Genomic DNA, 27,082 nt, shown 5'->3' on the forward strand with positions numbered 1-27,082 from the left:
GACTGTACGATTGCTGTGTTCAGATCTGCACAAACGAATCATATCAAGGAGGAAAACCAACCTGACTGAACTGCACAGGTTTGAAAACACCCATAGAAACATCTCCTGCCAATCTCAATATAAATTGTCAAAGTTTGGCTCCATAACTGGGTTCTGTTGGCCGGTTCAGTCCGGCTTTGGCCCCCGGCCCACCTGAAAGGCTCTCACTTTTATTTCTAGGAGAACTTAAAGATTTCGCTGACAGCAGCGTCCCAGCTCAATTAACCTTCAGACGCCTTCAAGTTCACTCAACAAGAGACGAATTGCTTGAAAGGGAAGAAAAAATTAACAAAGGCAGCCGGAGTCTATAGTGGATAGATATAGTTTAGTGGATCATATCTCTCCAGCTCTCAGGTCTTTGCAATAGTTTCAGAATTGATTGTAAACCACTGCTACCAGTTGATAAAGCACTAAATGATTTAGGGACAAAATACATTCCTGATCTACTGTTACATTATGAACCATCCAGACCGCTCAGAGTCACAACTGAACATGAAGGACTTCAGTTTTTAAACTGAACTCTGCTCCAGCTCTCACTTCTTTCTGAGGCTTAAAACATCTCTGTTCACCTCTGTCTTTTATTATATTACATTTGTGGGTATATTAGAGACCGTTAATGAGGGCGAGAGAGGCTGAATGACAGGTAACAACAGGATATTTGTCTTCTTTTTTTATTCCGTTTTAGCTTATTTTATCTTCTATTTTGTGTCCTATTTATATGTCTTTTAATTTTACTTTGTGTTTCTTTTATATTTTGTCTTAAAGGCTTTTTATTTTTCATGCCTTCATTCATTTGCCTTGTTGAAAGATCCAAATCTGCTAAAAATGAATTAAAAAGGAGATAAAACTAGACGTACACCAATAAATCATCCAGGCTGATCAACATTGGCCGATATGTAACAAAAAGTAAATAACAAACTACGTTTGTGGTAATTTAGAAAACTGTCATCATGACTTAGTTTGTTGATGACAAGTTTATCTTTCAACCGTAAAATGTTCTGCTCACTATTTTTCTTAAGTTTATTGTTAAAAAAAGTTTGTTAATGTCACATGCTCACGTTTGCTTACTATCGGCCAATATGTTAAAATGTTTTATTCACCATTGTACACCATTTAATTCAAGAAAAGGTCATTGAAGAGGGGAAATATAACAGCTAATGAGCTAAAGCGCTTGCTAACGGTCAGTTAGCAAACTCGTTAGCTCAGTTGTTGTTCTGTATCAGTTTTAAAAATGAATTGTTATACGTTAGCTTCCTCCATTTTTAACTCTCCGGCTATCTGTCCCATATAAGGTCAGCACTCTGAAGACAGCTTGTTATTGGTCAATGGTGCAAATTCGTGGTCATTTTGAATTTTAGCTGTTTTAAATACTGTTGTAATGAAGCTTTAAACTTGCCTTCACTGATGTTTTGTCCACTAGTTTTCATCAGAAACAAGCACAACACTGACGTATCATCAGCTTTTAAGTTAATATGTTAACTTCAACATTGGACTTTGGTGTATGTACTGCACGCAATTTGAAAGTGTAAAGTTATGTTATTTGCAGATTGAAGAGACCAGGCTGTACACACTGACAGCTCAAACATTGTTAATACAAAAATATAAATTGTAGCCATTTAAAAGATGTAGCTTAAGGTAAGCGTTCATCTCTTACAACAGATAGGCCTATAATTATATTACCTCGTGTGTCTGTGTGCCTATAATTAAAGCTGAAACCAAAACTAAACTGAATCCACTATAATTTACAGACAAACATTGTGACATCCTGTTTCTTTCATGTTCACTAGTTTATAAAAAGAAAACCAAGCAGGTCAAACAGGAAAATTTGATCCCATTAAAAAGAAAATAAAAGACTCTTTGACTTCATCTCCACTGTGTCTGTCCGCTAATTTATTTCCTGCTAATCCGTTAATCTCCTCTTAATGTCACTTCAGTCTTCAAACTTTATTATTTATTGTTCATTTATTCATCCAGCTCTCTGAAGAAGAAGAAGAAGAAGAAGAAGATTTATGTGCAAACTGAGGAGGAAGCTAAAAGTTCAGAATGTTATTGTGAGTTATGATGTTGATATTTATCTTAAAAGAACAGTCTGACATTAAGAGAAAGCTTTCATCTCTGTGTGTCCAGTGCAGATGTAGCACGAGGACACAATTACTTTTTTTGGAGTTCTTGTAGCTTCGATGTTGTTCTGAACCCTTTTTAGTGAAGCAGAGTAGCACAAAAAACCTGTGTGTGGATGTTCAGAGTGTCACATGTAAGTTTTGTGTGGTGGCTGTTACTGCGAAATCAAGCTGCAGCATCTCAGCGAGCTGGGAAAGTAACTAACGAGGCTTCGTATCTGATTATAATTCATGGACACGTTTGTTGAAATTGAAAACACTAGCGGGTGATGGGCGACAGGTGAGGAGGGGGGAGGTGTGTGTTGGGTGATGGGGGGGAGTTCAGTAGTTGTCACCCGATGTGTTCAAGGTACAAGCAGCTTCTGGTTCCTGTTACAAAGGACAAGTGGTCGTACTTGTCCTTTAATTATTAACTCACTGAACAGGTTATCTGATGTATTTTTAAAAACCCTGACTAAAGGTCTTTGCACACCAAGCACATACACGTGTTTTTAATCCGTCATCCGACAAAACGCACAGAAACCTCGCACACTGAGTCCGATGCGTTTTATTAAGATATTCATTGCGAAAATGGAGTCGTCAAGCAGTGAGGATGTTTTTGTGGTCCTCTAAATTCTTGAAAGAAAAAGAAAGAACTTCACAGTAAAGAGAAGACCATCAATATCCATGATCCACACACACACACACACACACCTGGTGATCGGCCTTTCGACTGGATCCGCAGATATTCAGGGCACAACCTCAAAACGCTGCAACATACAGACAAGATCCTGATCAACAGTCGTCCTGTGATCAGTCTGTGTGTAACTTCTCTGCTGGAGTTGATAGTATCAGTGTTTCCAGGCTGTGTTATTTGCATGTATGGTGGCTCTGAGTGGTCAAACAACTCTGTAAAGGCCTTTGCAAAAAAAACCGCAGAAAATCAAACCTGCTCCGAAAACTTTAATGACGGACTAAACTTTCGGAGTCGGTGTGTAAATGTGACGTCATATTTATTTTTTAACGTACGACAATATCGGATGAAAAAAACGGACTTAGTGTGCAAAGACCTTAATACTGACACTAAAATTTGATGTTTTCTTCACATTTCATTACTTATTTTAACCACCTTTTAGGAAGAGAAGAGTTTTTTGTTTGTCATTTTATCATCTTGGTCTTGTGGCTCCAAACCTCAAGAATTAAGAAATTAAACGTTACTAATGTTTTAGGGTCATTATCTCGAGATTAAGATTTGATTGTTTTTTATTTTGTTCTTTTTTTTGTTTTTGTTGTTGTTGTTGTTGTTGTTTTCCCTCACACATACCTGCACATTCCCTCGGTCACGTTTACACATAAATGACTAAACAACATGCACAGAAACCATACAAATACGAAATGTCAACACACAGTTCTCCTATTAACTTAAACAACTATAAATCTGTACAAACTCATTACCTGTTTGTTATCTCCTATTGTTATTGTATTGTGTTATTGCAACCCAGTCACCAGAAGAAAACGTTGAGTATATACGTTTCAACATGTGAAATACGTATCATATCAACATTTCTACTCGTTGAATAATGATGTTTTATGGTGTGACAACGCTGTGGTTCAGGTCTGGTTAGGTTTAGGCACAAAGACCACTTGGTTAGGGTTAGGGAAATATCATGGTTTGGGTTCAAATAAAAATAAAAAATAAAATAAAAACGGCCGATGTCTCTCTAAAAAAAAGGCGGTTTTCTCACCAGAAAAACGGCTGCAAATGTCCTGACGTCTCGCTTTTGTCAGTTGAGACGTGGAGCGGACGTTGCTGCCAACAAACTTACTAACCGTCCACCTCCTTTTCCTCCTATATAGGAAAGATCAACTCATATAGATCACATGTGAACTACGTCACTTTAGAAATGTTGAGATGATAGGTTTTTCACGTGTTGAAACGTAGATATTCAACGTTTCTGTGGTTTGTAGAAATGTTTTATTCTGGCAACCAGGCTGAATATTGTCTATATATTGTGTTATACCAGTGTCCCTATATTTTTGTCATATGTCACACATACACACACACACGCGCGCGGGGCGGTTAACAATCTGCCGCCTGAATGTGGCACTAATGACCCCTCATACATCAGTGACCACCGCACTACAGCAAACACACTGACCTGCATCATCAGCTCTCTCTCTCTCTCTCTCTCTCTCTCTCTCTCTCTCTCTCTCTCTCTCTCTCAGTGTGTTTCATCCTCTCTGCTCGGCGGTCTTATGAACATTTACACATCTCTCTGATCACATTATTGCTGTAATCGATCGTTATTTACCGGATCAATAACAGTTATCCGAGCGGGATGAAGCTTCTCTGCAGCGGATCGATCGCCTGTCTCTCGCTTCTCTTCTTTCTTCCAGGTAGGAACGTTTTCAGTTTCACTTCAGTAACTTTAAAAAAAAAAAAAAAAGTCTATTAATTGACGATCAGCTGTGAAGAAAATACAAACTGAGGATTAAAGTCATCGATCCGTTCATGAACTTTCATCTGCATCACTTTAATCAATCAATATTGATCATTAACTGTTCAGCCTTTTTAAAAAAAAAGCATCAGGAGAGATTTTTATTTATGTTCCAAACTGTCTTAATAATATAAATAATAATATTATGCAATAAGGCTGCAACTCATTATTATTATTATCTCTATCTGCTGATTAATCTACTGCTGATTTTTCTTGAATTATTGATTAATTGTTTGGTTTATTAATTTAAAAAATCCAAAATGGTGAAAAATTCAACCAAACCCCAAAGATATTCATCTTACAGTCATATGTGGTTTAGAAAAGCAACAACATTCAGTAAATATTGCTGGAAAAATGACTTAAATAATTAATTCATTATCAAAATAGTTGCTTTTTTTCTGTCAATTGACTAACTGAATAATTTCATTTCTACTTCTCTAAACTCCAAACATTGTAAATCTCATCTCACAGCCTTTATCAGTAACCTTCATGTGTTCATCCTGGTGGTTCAGGAGTCATTGTGGTTCTCACTGATAAGAAGGACAAAAAAAAACAACAGAGTTTACAGCTGTGGACGTGAATCCAGCTGTTTAGAGGCCAAGTCCAAACTCACACTGTCACACAGAATGGTTCCATTAATAAAAGAGTGATTTTTTTTAAATTAAAGGCTCTAAAAAGTTTAATTTATGTTAAAACTTCTGATAATTGATCTGAAATTAAGAGCAAATTGTGGCTTTGATGGGTTTTTTTTTATATTTTAGGGATTTTTTGAATGTAGGAAAGTGTCTTTATCAATTAAATGATGAGATCTTTCCTTTCTCCTCCATCTAAACCTCAAGAAGGAAACTCCAGTAGTTGTTTATGTGTTTTAACTGCAAAGTGGTAAAAAAAATCTCCCGTCAGGTTTGTGTCGTTTGAACATCACATCCTGCAGATACAGACGATATCAACCTTCACATCTTATTTTCTTTTAACACTGATCATTGTTTTCCAACCGAAAAACAAACCTTAAACCTCAACCAGAGGTGTCGGATCAGAAAACGTCATACAGCAGCAGGTTAGTCGGTCATTATATATTAATATATAATAATGTCAGATTGATGTAATTTGATGATGAAAATTTGTACAAACATTAATGTTCCCCGGATGATGAATCCTCTAGAGCCACCATGAGGTCAAAATCTCACTTTTTTTACAACTAAATACTGTAAAACTAACGACAGTCTCATCATCCTCACCTGTACTCTGTGTTTAGTGCTAATTAGCACATGTTAGCATGCTAACACATCACACTGAGATGTTGAACATGGTAAACATCAAGTTACAATATCTGAACCGGTAAATGTGTCGGTATGTTTCAACATTTCAATATGAGAATCTGTCATTTTACGCCCACATCAAAGTACTTTTTTCTCTCTCAAACTGTTTCTTTCATTCTTTTATGCAACTAATTCTGTCATTTCTCATGAGAACAAACAAGTGCAACGTTATAAATGTCCTTCAGGAGCGACTGTCTGAAAACATGCAACATTTCTCGACTTTTCACTCCGCTGTCCCTCGTAGACGTTCAGAACAACTATAAACAAAAGAGACAGATATTAAAAAGACAATTACATCTGATTGACAAGAGCCGTGACACTGTTTACATAAAAGTTGGTAAACTCTTCAAAGTAAAGGCGTGAAACTGCCCGTCCACCTCAAGGTGTAATTATCAGTCTTTACAGCTTGAGCACCTGGTGTGGAAGTTAGTATGAACACAGACTATCTCAGTGGGCTTTTCAGTGCAGTACAGTGCATGTGTCAACCTGTTCCCTTTATTTCATGACGAAATATACCAAAATAATAAAGGAAAAGGAGGGAACGACACCACACAAATACTTTGAATATAAAGGGGGGAAGAGGACTAAGTGCTGAGTGTAAGGGATCGATGGATCGTCCGAATGAAGTCGGCCTCGGATCTGGACATGGCCTTGTCGCAGGGTTTTTATGCCTTTGCGTTGATGTACAGTTGTACAGACAACCTCACAAATCCAACATTCATACTTCTAAAGAAAGCCATAAGAATCATAAACAAACTTCTTATAATGAACCAACAAACTCACTGATTATTAAATGAAAATCATTCAAAAGTGGTTTAAAATGAGGGAAAGTCGATATGATTTGACAGTAATTTACATGTTAAAAAAATTATTATATTTCAGTCGAAGGGATGAATTTATGTAACATGCAGCTCTATAAAAATACTGATGATCACATCCAGTCTGTTTCTGTAACAGCCGACGTCTCTTCTTCTGAAACAAACTGTTTTATAGAGTAACAATAATCTGTTTTCATACAGAAGAATTCACTGATTATTACGTGTAATAATATACACATTTCTTACATTATCAACCATTAAGAACACAACATATTCACAGCCATAAAAAGATCCTCATGTGCTTCCTGTTAGAAACGAGCTGCTTAATGAATCAGCTGTTTAGATCATAAATTGTTTCAGTTTCATCTTTAATAGGAAAATACAAAAAATATTTGTTGGTTTCAGCTTCTTGTCTTCATCATATATGATAGTAAATGAAACATAGTTCAGTTTTGGACTGTTTAAGGACTTTATTGATCCCATGAAGGGAAATTAATTAACCCTTTCATGCATGAATTATTAAATCACAGAGTAAAAAAAAAAAATGATTGTTTATTTTTACTCTTAAACAAGTGAAAAATCATGTCAGTAACTTTTTTTTTTTAATATATTGAATTTTGAAATGTGTCTGTAGTGGACACCATACATCAACGGAGTGATTTATGGAAATAAATATAGGCAATATATATATATATATATGTTTATATATATATTATTTTATTACTAAGAGCAAATGTTATGAATACACATAGGAACATTAAATGACAACAACAATAAAGAGGATATTTGAAAAACAAGACCGAGGCCCAATAGACAGAATAAACCCTTTGTTGCATGACGTCCACTGATGTATCTTCAGTCACAGAAAATAATGTACAAGAAAAATATTATTAAAAACTTGATAAAAGTATTTCACACATCTTATTTAGTTGAGAAATATACTTTTTACCTGTTTTTTCCTCTGAGAATAAAAGTATTTAACAGATATTCCTCCACCCTCCGCCATTTTGAATTTATGATTCAATATCTCAAAATCACAGAGAGTCAGAAATGATAGTCAGATGGAATCATAGACGACACTTTGAGGGTTCAACACCTGGTAGTTGGGACATGGTACTACAACTTAAATGGTTCAAGATGGCTTCCAAATATCTGTCCGCTGTAGTGGACGCCACGCATGAAAGGGTTAATTAACGGGCCTTTATTATTACATTTTTTACATTTCATAGAGTAAATGATTAATTGAGAAAATAACAGCAGATTAATCAACTAAATAATCGTTGGTTGCAGCTGAAAATGTGGTGGACAAGTCAGTCAGTTTGAGACTGTAGCTTGTAGCGTGTGTGTGTGTGTGTGTGTGTGTGTGTGTGTGTGTGTGTGTGTGTGTGTGTGTTGTCGTGACAATGAGTCGAGGCTCTCTGAGCGGCGATAAGCGTCGATGGCAGCGGGGGACTGCAGCTGTCAATCACACTGTTCCATTCAGATAAGAGGAGTGACCTGCAGAGGTGAAACAGCAGATAATCCAAACACACTTCAGCTGGAAAATAACACACACACACACACACACACACACACACACACACACACACACACACACACACACACACACACATCCAGAATGTGAAGATCCTATCCGCAGGTTTATCCTCTGAGAGTCATAAATATCTTTAACGGAGGATTTAACTGTTTAAAGATGATAAGTGGAGGATCAGCGTTAGCTATAAACACACACACACACACACAGGTTTGCACAGCTATACTTGTAAGGACATTGCACTGATTTCCATTCATTGTGGACATCCAACTCAAACCTATTATGCTTTTCCTTATTTTCAGTCATTTATATATAATGTCACAATGTCAGATGTTTTTTTCTACAACTGGTGACACATTTCTTTATATGGTCGTCTGCTGTTCACCGCTCCGCTAACATTATGGTGTTTTTCCTTTGTTTTGGGCCGAGCCGTGACTCCGTTACACAGCAGGACAAAGTTTACCTGTTGGAGGTGTGCTGGTCGTCTGCAGCTCATCATCAAACGTCATCATCACTGTGGCTGCATAAAGGGCTGCTATAAGATAAATAAGGAGTTTTTAACTGTAAATCATGAAAAGCTACACTAGTAGAATTAAAAAAATAAAAATATAGAGCTGGAAATGAGCACAATAGAACCTCAATTCACACCTGACCTTAACCATGACCTCAGAAATGACTCGTTAGGACCGCGCTCTGGTCCCGACAAGGTTGGTGTTTACACCAGAGAAGGTCCCAATGAGGTAATAAAAATGTGCACGCATATACACACACACACATACATACAAGTTGTCCTAAGTCACTTTTGGGGACATTAGATAGATTTACATTAATTTCTTGGAGACTTACCTTAACCTGACACAAAAATCTGACTTTTGTCCCCAACTGGACAAGTCATCCTCATTTAACTGGTCGTAAGTCTGAAATTAGTCCCCAAAAGTAGCCTATGACAGACAGACACACACACACACACACACACACACACACACAGAGAGAGAGAGCTTAGGTCATATTGACTTAACTTGCCTTCATCTGTTTTTTGCTTTTAGCCGTGATGAACGTGCTTCTGACCATCTGTGCACTAAGAATGTATGGACTCAAACGTTGCCATGACGGTGACGATGGTGATGATGAAGGAGATGAAGATGATGTTAAAGTCAAATCATCATGGTGAAGATGATGATAATGATGAATATGTGCTGCAGTGTGTGTGTGTGTGTGTGTGTGTGTGTGTGCCAGCTGGCGTGCTCTCAGCTGTTAGTGCTGACAGTTTAACTCCTCAGGAAGTTGTTGCTGTCACACAAACTGCTGACTCGTCTGCTCGCCGGACCGTGAAACAATAAGAAGCAGAGCTGCAGGCGGATTTATAGAAAGACTTCAGGTCTGTAATCATGTCACCTGGCAGAAAATCAGCACAGACTCATTATTTTCAGGTTTAGTCTCATCTCATTATGAGACGTGTTTCTGGAGTTTACTTTCTATATTCAAACTCAGCTCCACTACAGAAGCTGCTATCAGAGATTCAAACCTTTCTTATTTTAACAAAGTTCAATAATGTTGTCATTGTGTGCACAGAAAAAACTACAGCTCCCATTAAAAGAACTACAAGCATGGCAGCGCGGGTACTTTCATCACTGTAACTTGGTTTAGTCCATAAAACTCCCCGATGCTGTCTTCTAAAGTCGTTGTTGTTTGTAGCTGTAATCTGTGCTGTGTAAAGACGTCTATCTGTCCTGCTGGTATTACAGATAATGTCTAAACTTTAGGTGGTTCTAGTGGTCATTGAAGATGTTCTAGTGGTCCTTAAAGAAGTTCCAGGGGTCCTTTAGGTGGTTCTAGTGGTCATTGAAGGTGTTCTAGTGGTCCTTAAAGAAGTTCCAGGGGTCCTTTAGGTGGTTCTAGTGGTCACTGAAGATGTTCTAGTGGTCCTTAAAGAAGTACCAGGGGTCCTGTAGGTGGTTCTAGTGGTCACTGAAGATGTTCTAGTGGTCCTTAAAGAAGTACCAGGGGTCTTTTAGGTGGTTCCAGTAGTCACTGAAGGTGTTTTAGTGGCCCTTAAATAGGTTCTAGTTTACAAGAAGTTATTTTGGGCATTGAAGAAGTTCTGGTCTTTTAATAGGCACTAGGGGTACTTTAGGTGGTTCTAGTGGCCATTGAAGATGTTCTAGTTGACAGTCAGGGAGGTTTTGTGGTCCTTGCAGAACTTCTTGGTGCCAGTGAGGAAGTTCAAGAGGTCTTTTAGGTGGTTCTAGTGGTCATTGAAGGTGTTCAAGTGGTCCTTAAAGAAGTACCAGGAGTCCTTTAGGTGGTTTTTTGGGGCATTGAAGAGGTTCTGGTCTTTAAATAGGCACTAGGGGTGCTTTAGGTGGTTCTTGGAGCCATTGAAGAAGTTCTTTGGGTTCCTATAGGCGGTTCTAGTGGGTCTTAAGTTGATTTTTAAGGGTTCTTTAGCACTCTCCACCCCTATCATCAAAACACCAAATGAGGTAATATCTTTTAGAGGAATCTTGTTCATCCGTCCTGTAGAGTTCCACACATTTGGAGAATCTGTGACAAAGAACACTGAGGCTGTTCTGGAGGCATGTGGGGGAACATCACCTTACTAACACACATTATACTGAGTTTTTCTTTCAGCATTATTTAGAAAGTCTCAGGGTTCTATAGGAGGTTCTAGTTGACAGTGAGGGGGTTCTTGTGCTCTTTGAGGAGGTTCTAATGGTCATTAAAGTGGTCTTTAAATAGGCACTAGGGGTGCTTTAGGTGGCTCTTGAAGCCACAAAGGAAGTTCTAGTGGTCCTTTGGGAGGTTCTAGTGTTCACTGAAGAAGTCCATTAATAGAGGTGTTAATCTCTGATAATCTCACGACTCGATTCAGATTCTTGGTGTCTGATTTGATTCAGAATCAATTCATGATTCAAAACCAATTCTGGCAGTTCAGATAAACGATCTTGATGAAGGTCACTGTTACCAGAGAAAAGTGTGTGAGAGTATGCAGCTTTTTTTTGTTTTTGAAAAGTTAACTGCATCAATTTGGAAGCATCTTACAGTCTTCTGCCTGTATGAGAAAAAACAAGCTGGTGAGTAAGAGGAGGGAGAGGAGGATTGCTCCACTGTGTTATTAACGTCATATCTCCAGCAGTGGAGATATCGGCCGTCGTTAATCAAGATGCTGAGCAGGTTCAGGGTTTGTGATGTGAAGCAGACTGAGTTGTTCTCTTCACCTCAGACTTGGTTTAAGTTGTTTCAGTGCTGCGTTGGACAGCAGGTCTTGTTTGTCACTGCTGAAGGTATTTATTTAGTCATTAAATCAAAAATGCAAATTCTTGTCTTTTTTGAAGATGAACTACAAGATAAATCTATCGTGTGCTCGCTGTCCGGGTGCTGAGCTGCCTCGCTATTCACACTCACTAACATTTAAAAGTAAACTAAACTAACTAAAATACTAACTAACATTGATTTTGGCGATTTATGAGTCATTCAGAATTCAGTATCATAGAAGATAAGAATCGTAATTCTTATGTGAATCCATTAGGTGGATCTTAAAACCATTGAGGAGGTTTGTGGGGTCCTGTAGGTGGTTTTAGTGGGTCTTCTTTAGTATATTGAATACCTAGAGGAGATTTTGTAGGAGCGTGTTAGGCAGCGCTCGCCACCTCCACCGCCAAAACACCAAATGAGGGAATAAGTTTTGGAAGAGTGATGTTCATACTAACAGTGAAGTGGAGAATCTGTGACACTGAAGCTGTTACTGAAATGTTACTGAAAAGCCTTTTGTTGTGGTTTTCTTTCATTTGTCACATGTCTATATATACAGTGTCAACTTAAAAAGCGTTCTGGCCTGTAGTTGTGATATTTTGCCAGATATGAAGTTGTTGGACTGAGAGACTCGAGAGAAAAACTTTGAGCTGTTTGTGTTGCAGTTACCATTTCAGCTCATGTCCTTTCTATATTAGTCCTGATGAAAAGCCTTGAACAGACAGAGCGGAGGAGTCTCTCCTTCTCTCATTAGGAGACATCCTGATATTCATGTTTGTCTGACAGATTCAGAGCTTCACTTCCACATTTCCATTTCTGTACAAGAGATGTTATGACTCACCTCCCTCCCTTCTCTCCGAGTGTCTCTACAGTCATATTAGTAATATGTCATTTTCTTGTTATCCGATGGTCTCTGAACCGACCCTGGTCTTGTGCACTTCCTTTTTTGTGCAAGGCATGTTGTCTTTACTGTCTCCTCCGGCACTTGTGAACCTTTCTGTTTGTCCTTATTGACACTGAGTGTTCAAAGCTGCAAACGCAGACGTTTTTTTCTGTGAATGCAGGTTCACTAAGAACTGAGAATCTTTTTTATTATAATTTTCCAACAAATCTGTGTCTTTTTCATCACATACTCCCTCTGTCCCTCCTGTTTCCCTCATTTTACTCCTGTTTCTATTATTTATATAAATGAAAAAATACAATAACTTTGACATACACATACAAAAAAAAAAAGAAACACTAGTAGTGATGAACCTACAGAGACTCTGCAGCTCCTCTCGGCTGTACGGAGCTTTATAGTGAGTTTCAGCTCATTGTTTATCTGTCCAGCTGCAACTTTTACTGTTCTGGTTCACTCCCAGCGTCTCATAGCGTCGTTTTGGGCTGCTCAGCACCAAACGACAAACAGACACAGTTAGCTGTAGACTAGCTGGTGAACATAGTGGAGCATTTAGCAGCTAAAGAGCCAGATATTTCCCTCAGGAGTTGGTGGAGAGTAAAAACAGAGCTAAAAGAGAGTGAATGTTGGACTTACATTCACCAGGTGGACAGAAACACGACTCCACATGAATGATAATGTTGCTCCGTAACTGCTGGATGTGGAAATAAAAACAATTGTTTGCTAACATGTTCAACATATCAACTGATGATGTGTCAGAGTTGTGTTCACTACTTTTCTGCTTTGCGAACATCATATATTTGGGCCGATACCTGATGAACAAAAACATTTATGTGGAACTAGAATGCAGCTGAGGATATCATCCTTATAAGGACTTATGTTACACTGCATTAACCAATAACAGCTTTTCTTACAGATGAGTCACCAGACAGCATCTTCAGACAGGTTGTAGTTGAAGTGTTTCGCTGTGACTTTACAGAACGTTTCTTTGGCGGCTGCTTGAAGACAAGTGACTGCAGCTGATAGTGAGGTCTTTGTTAACTATTTTATACACAATTTACATGACTGGACAGTGTTCACAGTTTGTGTTTACTTATATGGTTACTGGACTGAAGATGCAACCGTGACTGCTGCTATAACGCTGAAAGTTCAGATACGTCTTCAGCTTGATCTGCTCTGATTTACATCACTTATCAGATGCAGAACATAAAATATGATGTCAGATTCTTTATCCGAAGGTTTCCAGGAATCTGATCTGGTCTGATCAGACTTTCTGTGGATGTTAAACCTCAATGATACAATATCATTTGAAGTGTGTTTGTGTTTTGTCTGTCAGGGTGTTATCGAGGGTCATAGAGCAGTAAATAGTGGTAAAAAGGTTTTTCTCTTTTTATGAAAAGGTTCATGAACTTTCTCTCTCAGTTTACAGATGAGACGAGTTCATGTCTCGCGGCAGCGTTTCATTCTGCTCTCTTGACTCCTGCTGTGGGACTGGAAAATGTTTTGTTTTTTTTTACATCTCCTCAACAATAAACAGTCTACAGTTATATCAAATGTTTATATGTTCTGTTCTCTGGTAGGCTGCTATGAGCATAAGACTTACCTTGGCAAGTTTGCACATATTCGCCTGTTACAGTCAGTACACATTTATTATCAACCCTGTCATGCATGAATTATTAAATCACAGAGTAATATATTTTTTAATTGTTTATTTTTACTCTTAAACAAGTGAAAAATCATGTCAGTAACTTTTTTTTTTTTTTTAATATTTTGTATTTTGAAATGTGTCCACTGTAGTGGACGCCATGCATGAAAGGGTTAATATATTTCCTTTTTTACTGCTTTTAAACTTCTTAACCTGATACTGTTCTCCTTTATTTCTCCTTGGTAATAGACTTAAATGGTGATGCAGAGTGACTGCAGACTAAGGATTTTAATTACATAGTGTGACCTGTCGTTCTACTTTTGAGTCTTCAGTGCTCTAGTTTAGGCGCTGAACGAGGCCAGATCTGAAAATTATTAGGATTCTTCCTCTGGAGAAGATGAATATCCACCATAAATGTATTTATGGACATCTGTCTGTTAACGGAGATGTTCAGTGTGTTAAGTGTGTCTTAAACCAGCAGTCAGGTGTCTGTAATCATTCCTCCTGTTCATACTGGATATTAAAAGATCCTTCAAATGTGCTTTCAATGGAAGTGATGGAGGCCAAAATCCACAGTGTGTCCACACAGTCATTTAAAAGTCTCTGTGAATGTTATATTCAGCTTCAGCAGTCTGAGTTATTCATATCAAGTGGATATCTGACACATTTACAGTCTTTTTAGCATCAAATTCCCTCTTTGTGTTTCCTCAGACAGTGTTTCCCTGTTGAGCTGCAGGTGGAAGTATAGTAACAAAAAGAGGGACTTTGGCACTAAAAAGACTGTAACGTTGAAAGATATCTACTTGATTTGACTCATTTGGATGCTGAAGCTTCATATTAGCTTCAGATAAACTTTTGGACTGTGGATTTTGTCCTCCATCACTTCCAATGTAAGTGCATTATGAAGGGATCTTCTAATTTGTTCACCTGACTGTTGTTTTAAGAACTGTGAACTGTCCTTTAAGTCTGTAAGAAACTGTGTCCACACACACATATCTAAAGGCAGCGTCCCACTCCGGCCCAGAGGTGATAACGAGAATCCACACCTGGCTGCGCCTCATTATCGCCTGGCTGTCAGGTGATAAACACCCTGCTGTTCCGAGCGATATGATTGGCTCCAGAGAGTCAAACATGCTGATATTTGCGACGCTGTTGCAGTTTCTGTCACTGTGGACGTTTCAGCTTTCAGCAGTGCATGAAGTGTGATGTGTATTTTCATAATTGTTTCATCTGCTGATCATTTTCTTGATTAATTGATTAGTCGTTTGATCTATAAAATGGTGAAAAATGTGGATAATTGGTTCCCAAAGCCCAAGATGCAACTTCAAATGTCTTGACAACAGTCAGGTATTCACTTTACTGTCATAGAAAACTAAATAAACCAGATAATATTCATATTTTAGAAGCTGGAATCAGACTTTTGCCGTTTTTTTTCTCAAAAAATGACTCAAAACAATAAATCGATTATCAAAATATTAGGCGATTATTTTAATAGTGATCAGTTAATTGACTAATTGCTGCAGCCCCAGCTGTGTGTGTATATATTCTACATTCAGCCTGATGGGGTGTGAAAAGGGCATTTTCACCTTAATGTTGGACATAAGGGAGTCAAACATAAAGGCAAAAGTTTTTCTAGCTGTTGTCCTTGAAGACAGGATAAATTTTACAAAAGGAGATAAGGACGCACACTTGGGCAGTCTCTTCTTGAAGACATGCACAAAAAGTGAAAAAGAATTTTAAAAAAAGAGCTTGAGAGTAAAGTTAATGGGTTTTTGTCTTGTTATTTATTATTATTTATTTCTCTTGCATTAATATTTATTGTCTTGCACCTCGTAGATGCAGAGTGAGGGTCTCTGGCACAACTTCACCTACTTCCAAGGTGCACGGAGAGATGAGAACTCCAGCAACACTTGTAGTATGAAGAACAACTTTATCAGTTGACCGACGGGTTTCGGCTTGTGGCCTTCATCAGGGTCATCATAAAACACATTACAAACAACATTTAAATAAAGGAAGTTGGGTATGAAAAAAAGGTCAAAAAAGTTTAAAAGTTTAAAAAAAATATATAAAAGACAATCAATCATATACATCCAGACACATATCAGCCAATGGGGCGTCTATAAAGATGGGTTGGATATATGGTCATGTGGCTTCAGGCCAATCGTTGTCCAAGAAGGGACATGGATGACGCCATATTTGGTTCATTAACTAGAAAGGTGCAGCTATGGGGGTGGTACTTGGGTTTTTTTCTTATCCAAAAACGTGCCTATTAGATATGACATACAGGTCAATGATCAAGTTGTTCTTCACACTACAAGTGTTGCTGGAGTTCTCATCTGTCTTGTCTTGCACCTCGGAAAGTCTTTTCATTCTTCCATATATGCAGTTTGAATGACAATAAACTTGAAGTTGAACTTAATATTATGACTAACTTCCACACACCTGAACAAACACTGGACAGATGTGAGGAGGTTTGTTGAGATATTTCATTTTGAAGCAACATTCAGCAGCAGTGAAGCTCATGATTGGAAGCTTTGTTCTCTTTCTGCCTCCCTGCGTTTTTCCTACAACAGCCCCACCATTAAATAATTATCTCCCAGACTAGTCCCAGCAAGAAAAAACATCTCTGGCCACCTGTGACCACCTTCGTCATCATCATAATTAGTTGTCACAGGATTTAAAGGAATTATCTTCCTGCTGTTGGTCTGCAGACGCTTTCTGATTTAAGTGTAAAACCTGAGGTGATTCCCGGTTAATTGAACTGGGAAATGTGGTTTGTGTGAGTGTTTCTGTGGGACGGACTGAGCTGCAGGTGTACTGCTGGTGATATGAGACAATTCAGGATTAAGAGAGAATCACTGGCAGAGAAAACGACTTCAAACACACTTCAAACCTCGTAAAACATCCAAAATAATAATTCTACAATAAGAATCAGGTCAACATCTGAAATGTGAAGTTACATCAAAGTTTAAAAAACTAGTATAATTTATGTAAAAGTGGTTTAAAAGAAAGATGAGTAAAATGGATGATAAGAAGGAAGAAAACAAAAGTAATAAATTTTCTCTGTGTGTATTTTAGTTGTTTTTGTCTTTTTTCCTGTTTTGGTGAGATGTCTTTATAAGCCCTTACAGGTTTTTTAAAATCTCACCAGCACAATCCTTTCACTCCTTTAAAGCACTGTTTTTATTTGTGTGTGTGTTGTTATTTGTGCAAAATAAATGACATTAAACTAAAGGTTAAACTGATTCCTATAAACTTGATTCTACAAAGCACCAAAAAATGTAATAAGTTGGATTTAAAATGTGATTTATTCCATCAAACACAACAGAAAGAAAATCATTGATAGAATTAGTGTTATGGTCTTCTGAAAAATAAGCCTGTAATTATAAGTAACTACCAGTTTTAATAAAGATCAATAAATAAATGACATGTTAAAGAGTTGTGAAGTGGGAGGGGCCACTGGTTCTGTAAGTGTTTTTCCTCATTCTGTATTCCTGTTTATAATTTATCTTTAAACAATCTCCTCAGTAGGGATGTGCAGAGGGTCCATTATTTGTATTTGTATCTGTATTTGTTGAGGCAGCAAAATTATTTGTATTTTTATTTGAATAAAAGTGGAAAGAGGCTTAAAAATCCTGTTTTTGTTTTTATTACCCTTTTAATTTTAGAAAATTAAAGTGTTACAATAAGTGTTCTCTTGGGAGCACTTCATTTGTGTCAGTAGCTCAGTTTTATCTCTGGGGAACACCCCCAACTCCAGGAGTGATGTCCAAATTAGGAAATGTGCGTCATGTAGCAGGTGGATGTGACTCCCCTCATTGAGACCTGCTGATAGACGTCACAGCGGAGCAGAGGAAAGACACTGAGATAGTGATGTAACCGATATGTGTGCTGGTATTTAACATGTTTTTTTTTCTTCCCGAAAACAAATCATTTTTAAAATATTTGTATGAAACAAATATTCGTAAAAAAAAAAACACTATTTGTGCTTTGCTGAATAACATATTTGTATTCGGGCACACCTCTACTCCTCAGTATTACATAGAACATAACACAGAACTCAGGACTGTCCTGGTTTATTTAATGATCCTGTAGGTTTATATTATGACCACCAGCTTCAATGATTTCAACTTTGTTCCTGAGAAATTAGGTTTTGTTTGTCGTTATGGCGGACGGGTAAAAATACTACCATACCCATGAACCTCGGCTGCCGTTGCTATGGAGAAGAAGTCAGTCAGAATGTTTTGTCATTGAAATCTCAACAAAATGTGGCGCCATAGTGGCTGAATTCACACATGACCGAATTTTAAGCTCTGTGATTGGCTGTCATAGTTAACTTCTAATGTTCATCTTTTGTGCTGATGATTCAAACCGGAGAGTTCAAAGTCAAACAAAGCTGTAGTGCTCAAACTGTGAGTCTTGGAGAAAATGAAGTGATTCTTACTTCCAGGAAAAATGTCCTCCACCTTCACAACTCTACACACCACTTCCTGTCACCTCGCCTCTCTCTCTCGTTGTTCTCCAGTATGCTTGGCCGCTCATGGTCGCTACGCTCAGAAGCTGCTGACGGACTTATTCTCCAACTACACCAACGCTTTGCGGCCGGTGGAGGACACCGACCACATCATCAACGTCACGCTGCAGATCACCCTCTCCCAGATCATCGACATGGTAATCACATCCTAACTGCTGATCTAAGTCCATGTCGTGTATAATCATCAAACGCTTTTACTATTTATATCCTATTAATACTTTAGCTATATTGTGGGTACTTGTTGTTGTTATTATTGTTATTAGTAGTTTTATTGTTGCTTGTTTTTTGTTCCCTTGGATTTTATCACACTGCCGTTTTGCACTATGATTTAATGTTTACTTGCATGGACCACAGGAAGAGTAGTTGCTACCTTGGTCGTTGCTAATGGGGATCCAAATAAATAAACATAAATACGTGTATGTGTGTGGCGTTCTTCCTCCAGGATGAGAGGAACCAGATTCTGACCACCTACCTGTGGATCCGCCAGGTGTGGATGGACGCCTACCTCACCTGGAAGAAGGAGGACTACGACGGCCTCGACACCATCCGCATACCCAGCAGCTACGTGTGGAGACCTGATATCGTCCTGTATAACAGGTCGGTGTGACTTCCTGTCAGACTGCAGAACGTTGGCGGGGGAAACACTCTGATTATGTCAGAAATACTGAGTTATCCCTCTACTTTCTCCACCACAGTGCAGACGACGTGTTCTCCAGCTCCATGGAGACCAACGTGGTTCTCCGTAATGATGGCCAGGTCATGTGGGACCAGCCGGCCATCACCAAGAGCTCCTGCTCCGTGGACGTGGCCTTCTTCCCCTTTGATGTGCAGGAGTGTCACTTCACCTTCGGCTCCTGGACTCACAACGGCAACCAGATGGACCTGTCCAACGCCTTGGACAGCGCCGACCTGGCGGACTTTGTTCCCAATGTGGAGTGGGAGGTGAGTTCTTACCTTGTTCTTGTTCTCAGGACAAGGCTTCATTCCTGAACCATTTTTTTTTCAAACCAGGTTCTGGGCATGCCAGCCAAGAAGAACGTCATCCTGTACGGCTGCTGTTCTGACCCATACCCAGACATCACCTTCACCCTCCACCTGAAGAGGCGTGCCTCCTTCTACATCTTCAACCTCCTCATCCCCTGCATGATGATCTCCTTCCTGGCTCCGCTGGGCTTCTACCTGCCGGCTGACTCGGGTGAAAAAGTTTCTCTGGGTGTCACGGTGCTGCTGGCCCTCACCGTGTTTCAGTTGCTGGTGGCTGAGAGCATGCCGCCCTCCGAGAGCGTCCCGCTGATAGGTGAGGAGTCTGGTTTTTAAGTTTTTCATTTTTTGAGTTTCTAAGTCAAGCAGGTGGTGATCGAGGTGGTTTTAGTACATGTAAGATACCCTGTTAAGTAGTTCTATTACAACAAAGGGCTACACCAAGTTCTTTGGAAGTTGAAACCTGAAGGCAATCATTGTTGTGTTTGATTCAGGGACTTACAACAATGCTGTGTCTCAAATCATATACTTCTGTACTTACACTTAACATTTTGAGTGCATAAGTGCGTTCACACTGAGAAGTATGGAAAATGCAGTGCACTGTGAGTACCTGGATGGTGCACTCAAAACGGTCAAAAAGTTGAGTGTGGAACTATGGACACTTCTCGCCCTCAATGGTCGCCATCTTGGCTACGTAGCAGAAGGGGAGGGACCACTTTTCAAACTGGAAATGGCGGCCGGGTACATTGTAACTACGGTGAACATCGCCACATTATAAACATGTAAGTTAAACATGTGTTTTTTAGTTGTCAGATATAAGCCATCAGAATGTTTTTTGGGTTAATTTAGCAGTCTGTAATGATTTGGTAGCGCGAATGCTAACGCTAGCTAATGCTAATTTGCAATCGTCATTTCCGGTAAGTGCACGACGGCCGTGTTTGATTTGAGACAACACTACCCTGTAGAAATTCGCACACTACGCCAGTAAGTACATAGTGTACACAGTGTACTACATGAAAGTGTACTAACAGAAGTGTACGATTTGAGACACAGCTCAAGACTCAGTTCCCATTCAGAACTGTTTCCAAATTGTCAGATTCCTGAGAATCATTTTGTTTGACACAGTTATTGATGGCTGGATGCACAACGCAAATGACATAACAACAGGACGCACACTGTCAGGATCTCCCAGAGTTCTGATGTGGTCGCTGTGCATGGACGCATATACGAAACCATTCAACAAATGCAAGTAATAGGCAGTGATTTGAAGTCAGAATCAGTCTATACCGGCTGTAAACAACAGTACAGACAAACAAAGCATCTTTTATAGCCTGTCCAGTCTAAATAAAGTATACTTGCACCAGCAAGACCAGCTGCACATCAGCTCTACAGTGCTCAGCTGTTAATGAACGAGTTTATTGTACAAAGTGACAACTAAACATAAAGCCAGACAGCAGAGGTGTTAACTTAGACAGAAATCGTTGCTTCAGTAAAAGTCTCTACATTTTACAGAAAACCGCATCCTCACACTCTATTAAATAAAATATTTCTATACCACTTTGATTGGAAGCACCTTGATTTTCCATTCTTGACTGTGCAGGGAGATACCTACAAATTTGGCTGAGAAGGTTGTTTTGCACATAAACCAGCAGGTGATCCGGCGTCAGGCTGACCGGCAGAAAGCTCTGCACCGCCAGGGAGCGAGACGCCGGGCTGATGAGTCTGGTGGACTCAGTCGATGGAGGCGGTGGCGTTTCTTCTTCCTCAACTCTCGCTTTTTTTAAAATAACACATTGTAGCATTAACGTTACATCGCTTGAAAAGCCAGCGAGTCAGTTGGCTGAACCAGAGAACCAGTTGTTTCACTTGTGTGGTGAAAACTTTAAATTGTGTTTTTAGTTCTGGTGGTAAGACGTTGCATAACTGGAAGCCCTGACTGACCAAAAGTTGTTCAATAAAATGCTGAGATACAGTTATAAAGGAGAAGAAAGTTGCCAAGCAAGCAGATTTGTTGTTGTTGTTGTTGTGTGTGTTTGTGTTCTTGTTTGTAACCAACAGATAAACGGAACAGACAGTAAAGACCTCGGTGTGCAGTTTTCGGCTCGGCAGTAAACATCCCGTTTATGTTTGTTGGCTAACAGCACTGTAACGATCAGGAGGGCAGCAGGTCGATGAGACCTGTCAGCGTTTTTTTAAAAATACAACAATCACAGCTCGATGGTCTCTCAGTCATCAGAGCAGCGGTTCAATCTTTGAGTTTCAATGCTGCCAACAGCACCTCAGATTTCAGCCGAGATCCTTCTGTATAAGCACAAGAAACTCAAAAGATTAAACATCAGCCTTATAAACTCAAAGCTTTCAGAATTAAGTTCAAAAAGTTGTGAATACAACATCAGCAGTTCACAATAACTTTTCTTGTAATTCTTGTAAACAGGGACTGTCCTCACAAGAAAAGATAGCATTGGTTATTTGTTCTAATGCTTTAAATGACCTGTATTACCAATGTAAATCCATCACTTCCTGTTTTCTCCACCAATCACCAAGACAGACATTTGCCTTCAATACTACACATGGATTTTGAACTGTAAATTGTTTTCCATTTCCTTTCCAACAGGAAAGTACTACATTGCTACCATGACGATGGTCACTGCATCGACAGCGCTCACCATCTTCATCATGAACATTCACCACTGCGGTGGGGAGGCTTGTCCGGTCCCAGAGTGGGCCGAGCGCTTCATCCTCAACCACCTCGCCCGTATCTGTTTTGTCTACGAGGTCGGTGAGAACTGTTTCAGTACGAATTCATCCAGGAAACAACCTCTGTCACAGGAGCAATCTGACGCCCCGTCGGCCAATGGCGGAAACCCCAAAGAAACAAACTGGGATGTGAATGGGCGGGCATGGGGAGGGAGGGCGGAGGAGGACGGAGAGGGGGAGTCTCTGAAGCCCGGGAAGGATTTCACCAACCAGACGGACTGGAAAGAGGATCTGTTTGTGACCATCGAGCAGTCGGAGGAGGAAGGAGCTGCTGGAGGAAGTGAAGGGCAGGAGGAGGAGTCAAACAGTACCTGTGGAGGAGGAGGAGGGCGAGTTGAAGAAAAGAAAGGTGTAGGAGGTGAAGGAGGAGGCGGAGCCGGGGAGAACAGGAAGAAGATCTTGGTGAGAACCCAGTGTGTTTGCCAGCACCAGGGACTGTGTGGTGCCGTTGAGTACATTGCCAACTCATACAAGGACCAGCGATCCGCACAGATGCGCATCGGGGAGTGGAGGAAGGTCGCCAAGGTCATGGATCGCTTCTTCATGTGGCTCTTCTTCATCATGGCCTTCTTCATGAGCATCCTCATCCTGGGAAAGGCCATCTGATGGAGGCTTCGAAGAATCATGAGAGGGTGAGGGAAGAGAATCTGTTCAACGATGAAATTATTTGTGTAACGTTTTCTTGAAACAAGTGAACATTGATGGTTGTAATACTGTGTGAATTCCAGATTAAAGGCTTGATCCACCATTTTTTTGTACAGCACATCAACCCGCCATAAATGTACTGTATATTCTATCTGGTATGTTTGCAAACAATGATTTCCACCAGAGTTTAAAATATAGATTTGTGGGTTTGAAAGAGGCTCAGCCGCACAGATGGATAAACAGGTGGCTACATCAGAGTTTATGCAAAAAGATCAAAGATAATTTCAAATATTTTAAAAGAATCACATCAAATATGAAGATTTTTTTTAATTCAATAGTATGATCTGTAGCTTTGAAGGTTGCACTACTGTTGTGCCTGCTGTTACCAAGCAACCAAAACCGCTTGCATCTTTTTGGTTTTTAGCGGCGGTTGGCAACCAGCGTTGTCTGACCTTTCAACTGGATATTGTGATGTCCTTGGACAGAAAGGGTGAAGCAAGTCCTGTGGAGCTGATTAATTCATGTCACACACATGACCTGCAGTTTGCTTGCTGCGTTCAAAAAAGTTGAGATTTTTCCATCTTGGTGCGCTGTGGACGCGCCCGAAAAAACAGGCACGTTGCAACAAACACGTGCTGCGACGGCATTGCTTTCAGTTTAGGCGCACTCGTCTCACCTCTCCATTGAAAATAATGAATTTAAAACATCTTAACGGCCACCTAAGCAACACATGCAGCAACTTGACAGGGATCGTCTTGAGTTGATGTCAACTCGCACATCAACTCCGCAGAAAAGCAGCAATTTTGTCACATTTATTCTCCATATTGGCCAAAACTGGCCGCTGTACCCCGACGACTCCTTCTGTCTGGAGGACGTGTTGAAAGCTGGTGGTTGGAACTTGAGAGTTTAGTGCCCAGTCACGTAAAACTTTCAGGGTTTTTTTTGTTTCGCATAAAGAAAAAACCCAAGAATCGTACATAACACGTCCCCAGAAACATCTGCGATAGATTCCTGACATCAAATACTTTATGACAAAGTCAGATTTGCCACAGAAATTAATCAAATTATTAATGATTACAAACCAAACTGTTGGTGTTATTGATTTTACTGTGGATTTTCTTAAAACTGTCTGTTGGGATTCAGAGAAGAAAAGAGCAAACTAATTAGTGTCCTCAGATGCCTTCACATACAATATATATTAATTTAAAGAGCACAGCGTAAGTTAAATTAGCTAAACTCATCTATTTCTAAGGAAATCTCAAATAAACTACTAAAGAAAACAATGTTTTATGCAGCTGGATGCAGGAGTCTATTTTACACACACACACACACAAATATATATATATATATAAATGTGTATATGTACACACACACACACATATATATATATATATTTATATATATATATATAAAACCATCATCATTTTTCACTTGTTTGAAGAAAAGCCTGATTTTAAAGATGAATATTACTGAATGTTTTTAAGCGCCAGATATGATATTAAATGATGCAATGAGCCTCATTTTATGTTTGTGATGATCAAAAGATGAAAAGATTCTATTTGTTTACATGATGAGATGAATGACATCACAGTAAACACACAACTCACACTGTCACAGTTTTTTTTTAAACGTTATGTTCGTCGCACTGTATTTATACATTTTTCAATTTAATAATGAATGCAGGATTTTTTTGAATTGAAATCAGTGATCTGGGACTAATTGATCTTTAATTAATCAAATTATCTTTTAGGCCAGAATATAAAATGTGAGATATAAATACAATTACATTACATTTTACACTACATTTCATTTAGCAGACGCTTTTATCCAAAGCGACGTACATATGAGACTGATACAACAGAAGCAGGGATCTAGTCAGGAGACAATAACACGTGTAAGTATCATAAAGCTTAAGTTTGGGTCCGATAGGACGTAGATGCCAACAGGCAGTGCAACAAGGCAATGATTAGAGAAGAAGTATGGGGGTTTTTTTGTTTTGTTTTTCACCCTACAGTTCATCAAGTGCAGAGGTGTTTGCGAAAGAACTTGGTCTTTAGTCTTTTCTTAAAGATTGAGAGGGACTCTGCAGATCGAACAGAGTTTGGTAACTCGTTCCACCACCGGGGAACTACAGAGGAGAAGAGTCTAGCTGGTGACTTAGGGTCCTGTTGTGGTACCAGGTGCCTTTCGTTGGCAGAGTGTAGTGGGCGGGAGGGAGTGTAGACCTGAATGAGGGAGTTCAGGTAGGCAGGAGCCGTTTTAGTTGCTGTCTTGTAAGCAAGTGTCAGGAGTACAATACAAGTGGAGGCTTGAATCATTTGAAGTTTAGAAATTTAATTTGATGAATGACTTAAACTTCATGGGGGGGGGGGGGGACAGAATAACAACAATAACAACAATCATAACAACAACGACACGGAACATTCAGTCAAATGAGGGAATAATGGGGAGGTAGTGAGGGAACACTGACCTAAAGGTGGCCTGAGTTTTGCTAATTAGAGCTGATTTTCAGCTCAAATCCAATCAACACCAAAATCCAGCCCAATCTGGCAGCCAGAGACGACTCACAGCTGGTCCTCCGCTCGGTGTGACATCACTCAGCCACGATTGGCCAGGAATGTTGGGTTAATTGAATTAAACCAAATAATTTCTTCTAAAGAGATGATAAAACATTGTGATTTAAAAAGTTCACAGGAGCAGCCAAGTGTCTGTCTGAGGTTCTTGTTGCAGTTTAATGATGATTCATTCAGAGAAAATCCTGCATTATTTATCAGTTTTTGAGCCACACATGAGATGTTTACTTTGGTGTAACTCACTGCATGAACGAGTTCTGCAACATATCTGCACACTGAGTGATAATCATGAAGATAATGTGATGATGGTATTGAGTGATTAAGGATTCACAGTAAGAAATTATCTCAATGAGTATTTTCACAAGCCTGTTTAAAGTCATTATTTACTGAAATAAATCAGAAAGAGAACATTGGATTCAATTAGATCTTCTTGCTCCATGCAGTTCATCTGCTTTCACAAGACTTTACATTTTATATGTGATCTTTTTAAAAAGTAGAAACAACCTGAAAAACAGTATTTAAGTTTTACACTGTAAAATGTTTCACTCCATTCATATCCTGGTCACAATTGTTTAATAACCAAATTTAAGGAATTCTCATCAAAAATGCTTGACTGAAGTGGGAGAAGTTCAACTAAATGAAAGTTAAAATGTTTGTCACCTTTTCATTTTTTGCAGTGTTTCACAGTGTAAACAAGAAATGCCAAATGTATCAGTGTAGAACTATTTGTTATATATCCTGTTTGTGTGGTGTTGATCATTTGTCAAAAAAAGACGTATTAACACATGACACACTGTTAAAGCCATGAAATACATTAAAGCTTTCTTATTAAAAACAACTTTGTTTACTGTTGTTGTTTTGTGGAGACATTTTCTGTCAGAAGATGCACAAACCTTCTACCTACCCAACACTTTATTATTGTTATTTTAATTGGAGAGAAGGGGGCTTTGGGAGGGAGGAGGGGTGAATATAGGGGTTTTGGGTAGACAAGAGATTTTATACATAATTTTCCAAAATTGTCTCATACTGTCACAATACTCCTGCTCAATATTTCTTTTCAACAAAGGTAACACTTTTGATTTCATTCATAATCATTCATCGGTTTGTTTTTTTCTTTTGGTGCATATCTGTGCAAATCTTTGGACAATTTGATATTATGTCCATGGATTTACTAAAAATGTTAAAATATCAAGTGTTCATGCTCATCATGTATCACAGTCTGAGGTTTGTATTTGAGCTGCAGTCTGGTTTGTCTGCAGCAGAGGGCGCTGCTGCTGCAGCTGCTGTCTGTAGAAACCTGCTTCACTTGTAAAGCAGCAGTGGATCCAGATGTTTATCTGCCAACATGCTGCTTTGTTTCTCTGCTGCTGCTGCTGCAACAATAACTGCTCACTGATCTGAACTAGGGGTGTGCCCGAATACAAATATGTTATTCAGCAAAGCACAAATAGTGTGTTTTTTTACGAATATTTGTTTCATCTAAATATTTT

The 27,082-nt window shown here is 39.1% G+C and overlaps 1 protein-coding gene and 1 long non-coding RNA gene across 3 annotated transcripts; one reads left to right on the forward strand and one right to left on the reverse strand.

Annotated features, from left to right (window-relative positions):
- The first annotated feature begins 4,327 nt into the window (after nt 1-4,327).
- On the forward strand, nt 4,328-24,357 carry LOC122996077 (neuronal acetylcholine receptor subunit alpha-9-like). Of its 2 annotated transcripts, XM_044371614.1 has the most exons (6): nt 4,328-4,535; nt 18,628-18,773; nt 19,079-19,233; nt 19,332-19,578; nt 19,648-19,933; nt 22,232-24,357. In XM_044371614.1, the coding sequence occupies exons 1-6, from the start codon at nt 4,478-4,480 to the stop codon at nt 22,978-22,980; spliced, it is 1,641 nt and encodes a 546-aa protein (XP_044227549.1). In that variant the 5' UTR covers nt 4,328-4,477; the 3' UTR covers nt 22,981-24,357. The 2 variants fall into 2 exon arrangements, with proteins under 2 accessions (XP_044227549.1, XP_044227548.1); XM_044371613.1 differs by lacking the exon at nt 4,328-4,535 and having other exon boundaries at nt 18,116-18,773.
- On the reverse strand, nt 6,315-26,512 carry LOC122996078. The gene is made up of 3 exons (XR_006406927.1): nt 26,502-26,512; nt 13,229-13,235; nt 6,315-6,448 (listed from the first exon to the last, which is right to left on the reverse strand). It is a non-coding gene; the product is annotated as an uncharacterized LOC122996078 (long non-coding RNA).
- Between the last annotated feature and the right edge of the window lie 570 nt (nt 26,513-27,082).

Source organism: Thunnus albacares, chromosome 13, assembly GCF_914725855.1.
Source record: "Thunnus albacares chromosome 13, fThuAlb1.1, whole genome shotgun sequence".
NCBI classification, from domain to species: domain Eukaryota; kingdom Metazoa; phylum Chordata; class Actinopteri; order Scombriformes; family Scombridae; genus Thunnus; species Thunnus albacares.

What these genes read in the sequence shown, in the direction of transcription:
- LOC122996077 (XM_044371613.1), top strand. Translation starts at nt 18,558, where the DNA reads ATGTCCTCCACCTTCACAACTCTACACACCACTTCCTGTCACCTCGCC. An exon ending in TCTCCCAGATCATCGACATG is followed by an intron (nt 18,774 to 19,078) that starts GTAATCACATCC and finishes TTCTTCCTCCAG; the next exon opens with GATGAGAGGAACCAGATTCT. An exon ending in GATATCGTCCTGTATAACAG is followed by an intron (nt 19,234 to 19,331) that starts GTCGGTGTGACT and finishes TCTCCACCACAG; the next exon opens with TGCAGACGACGTGTTCTCCA.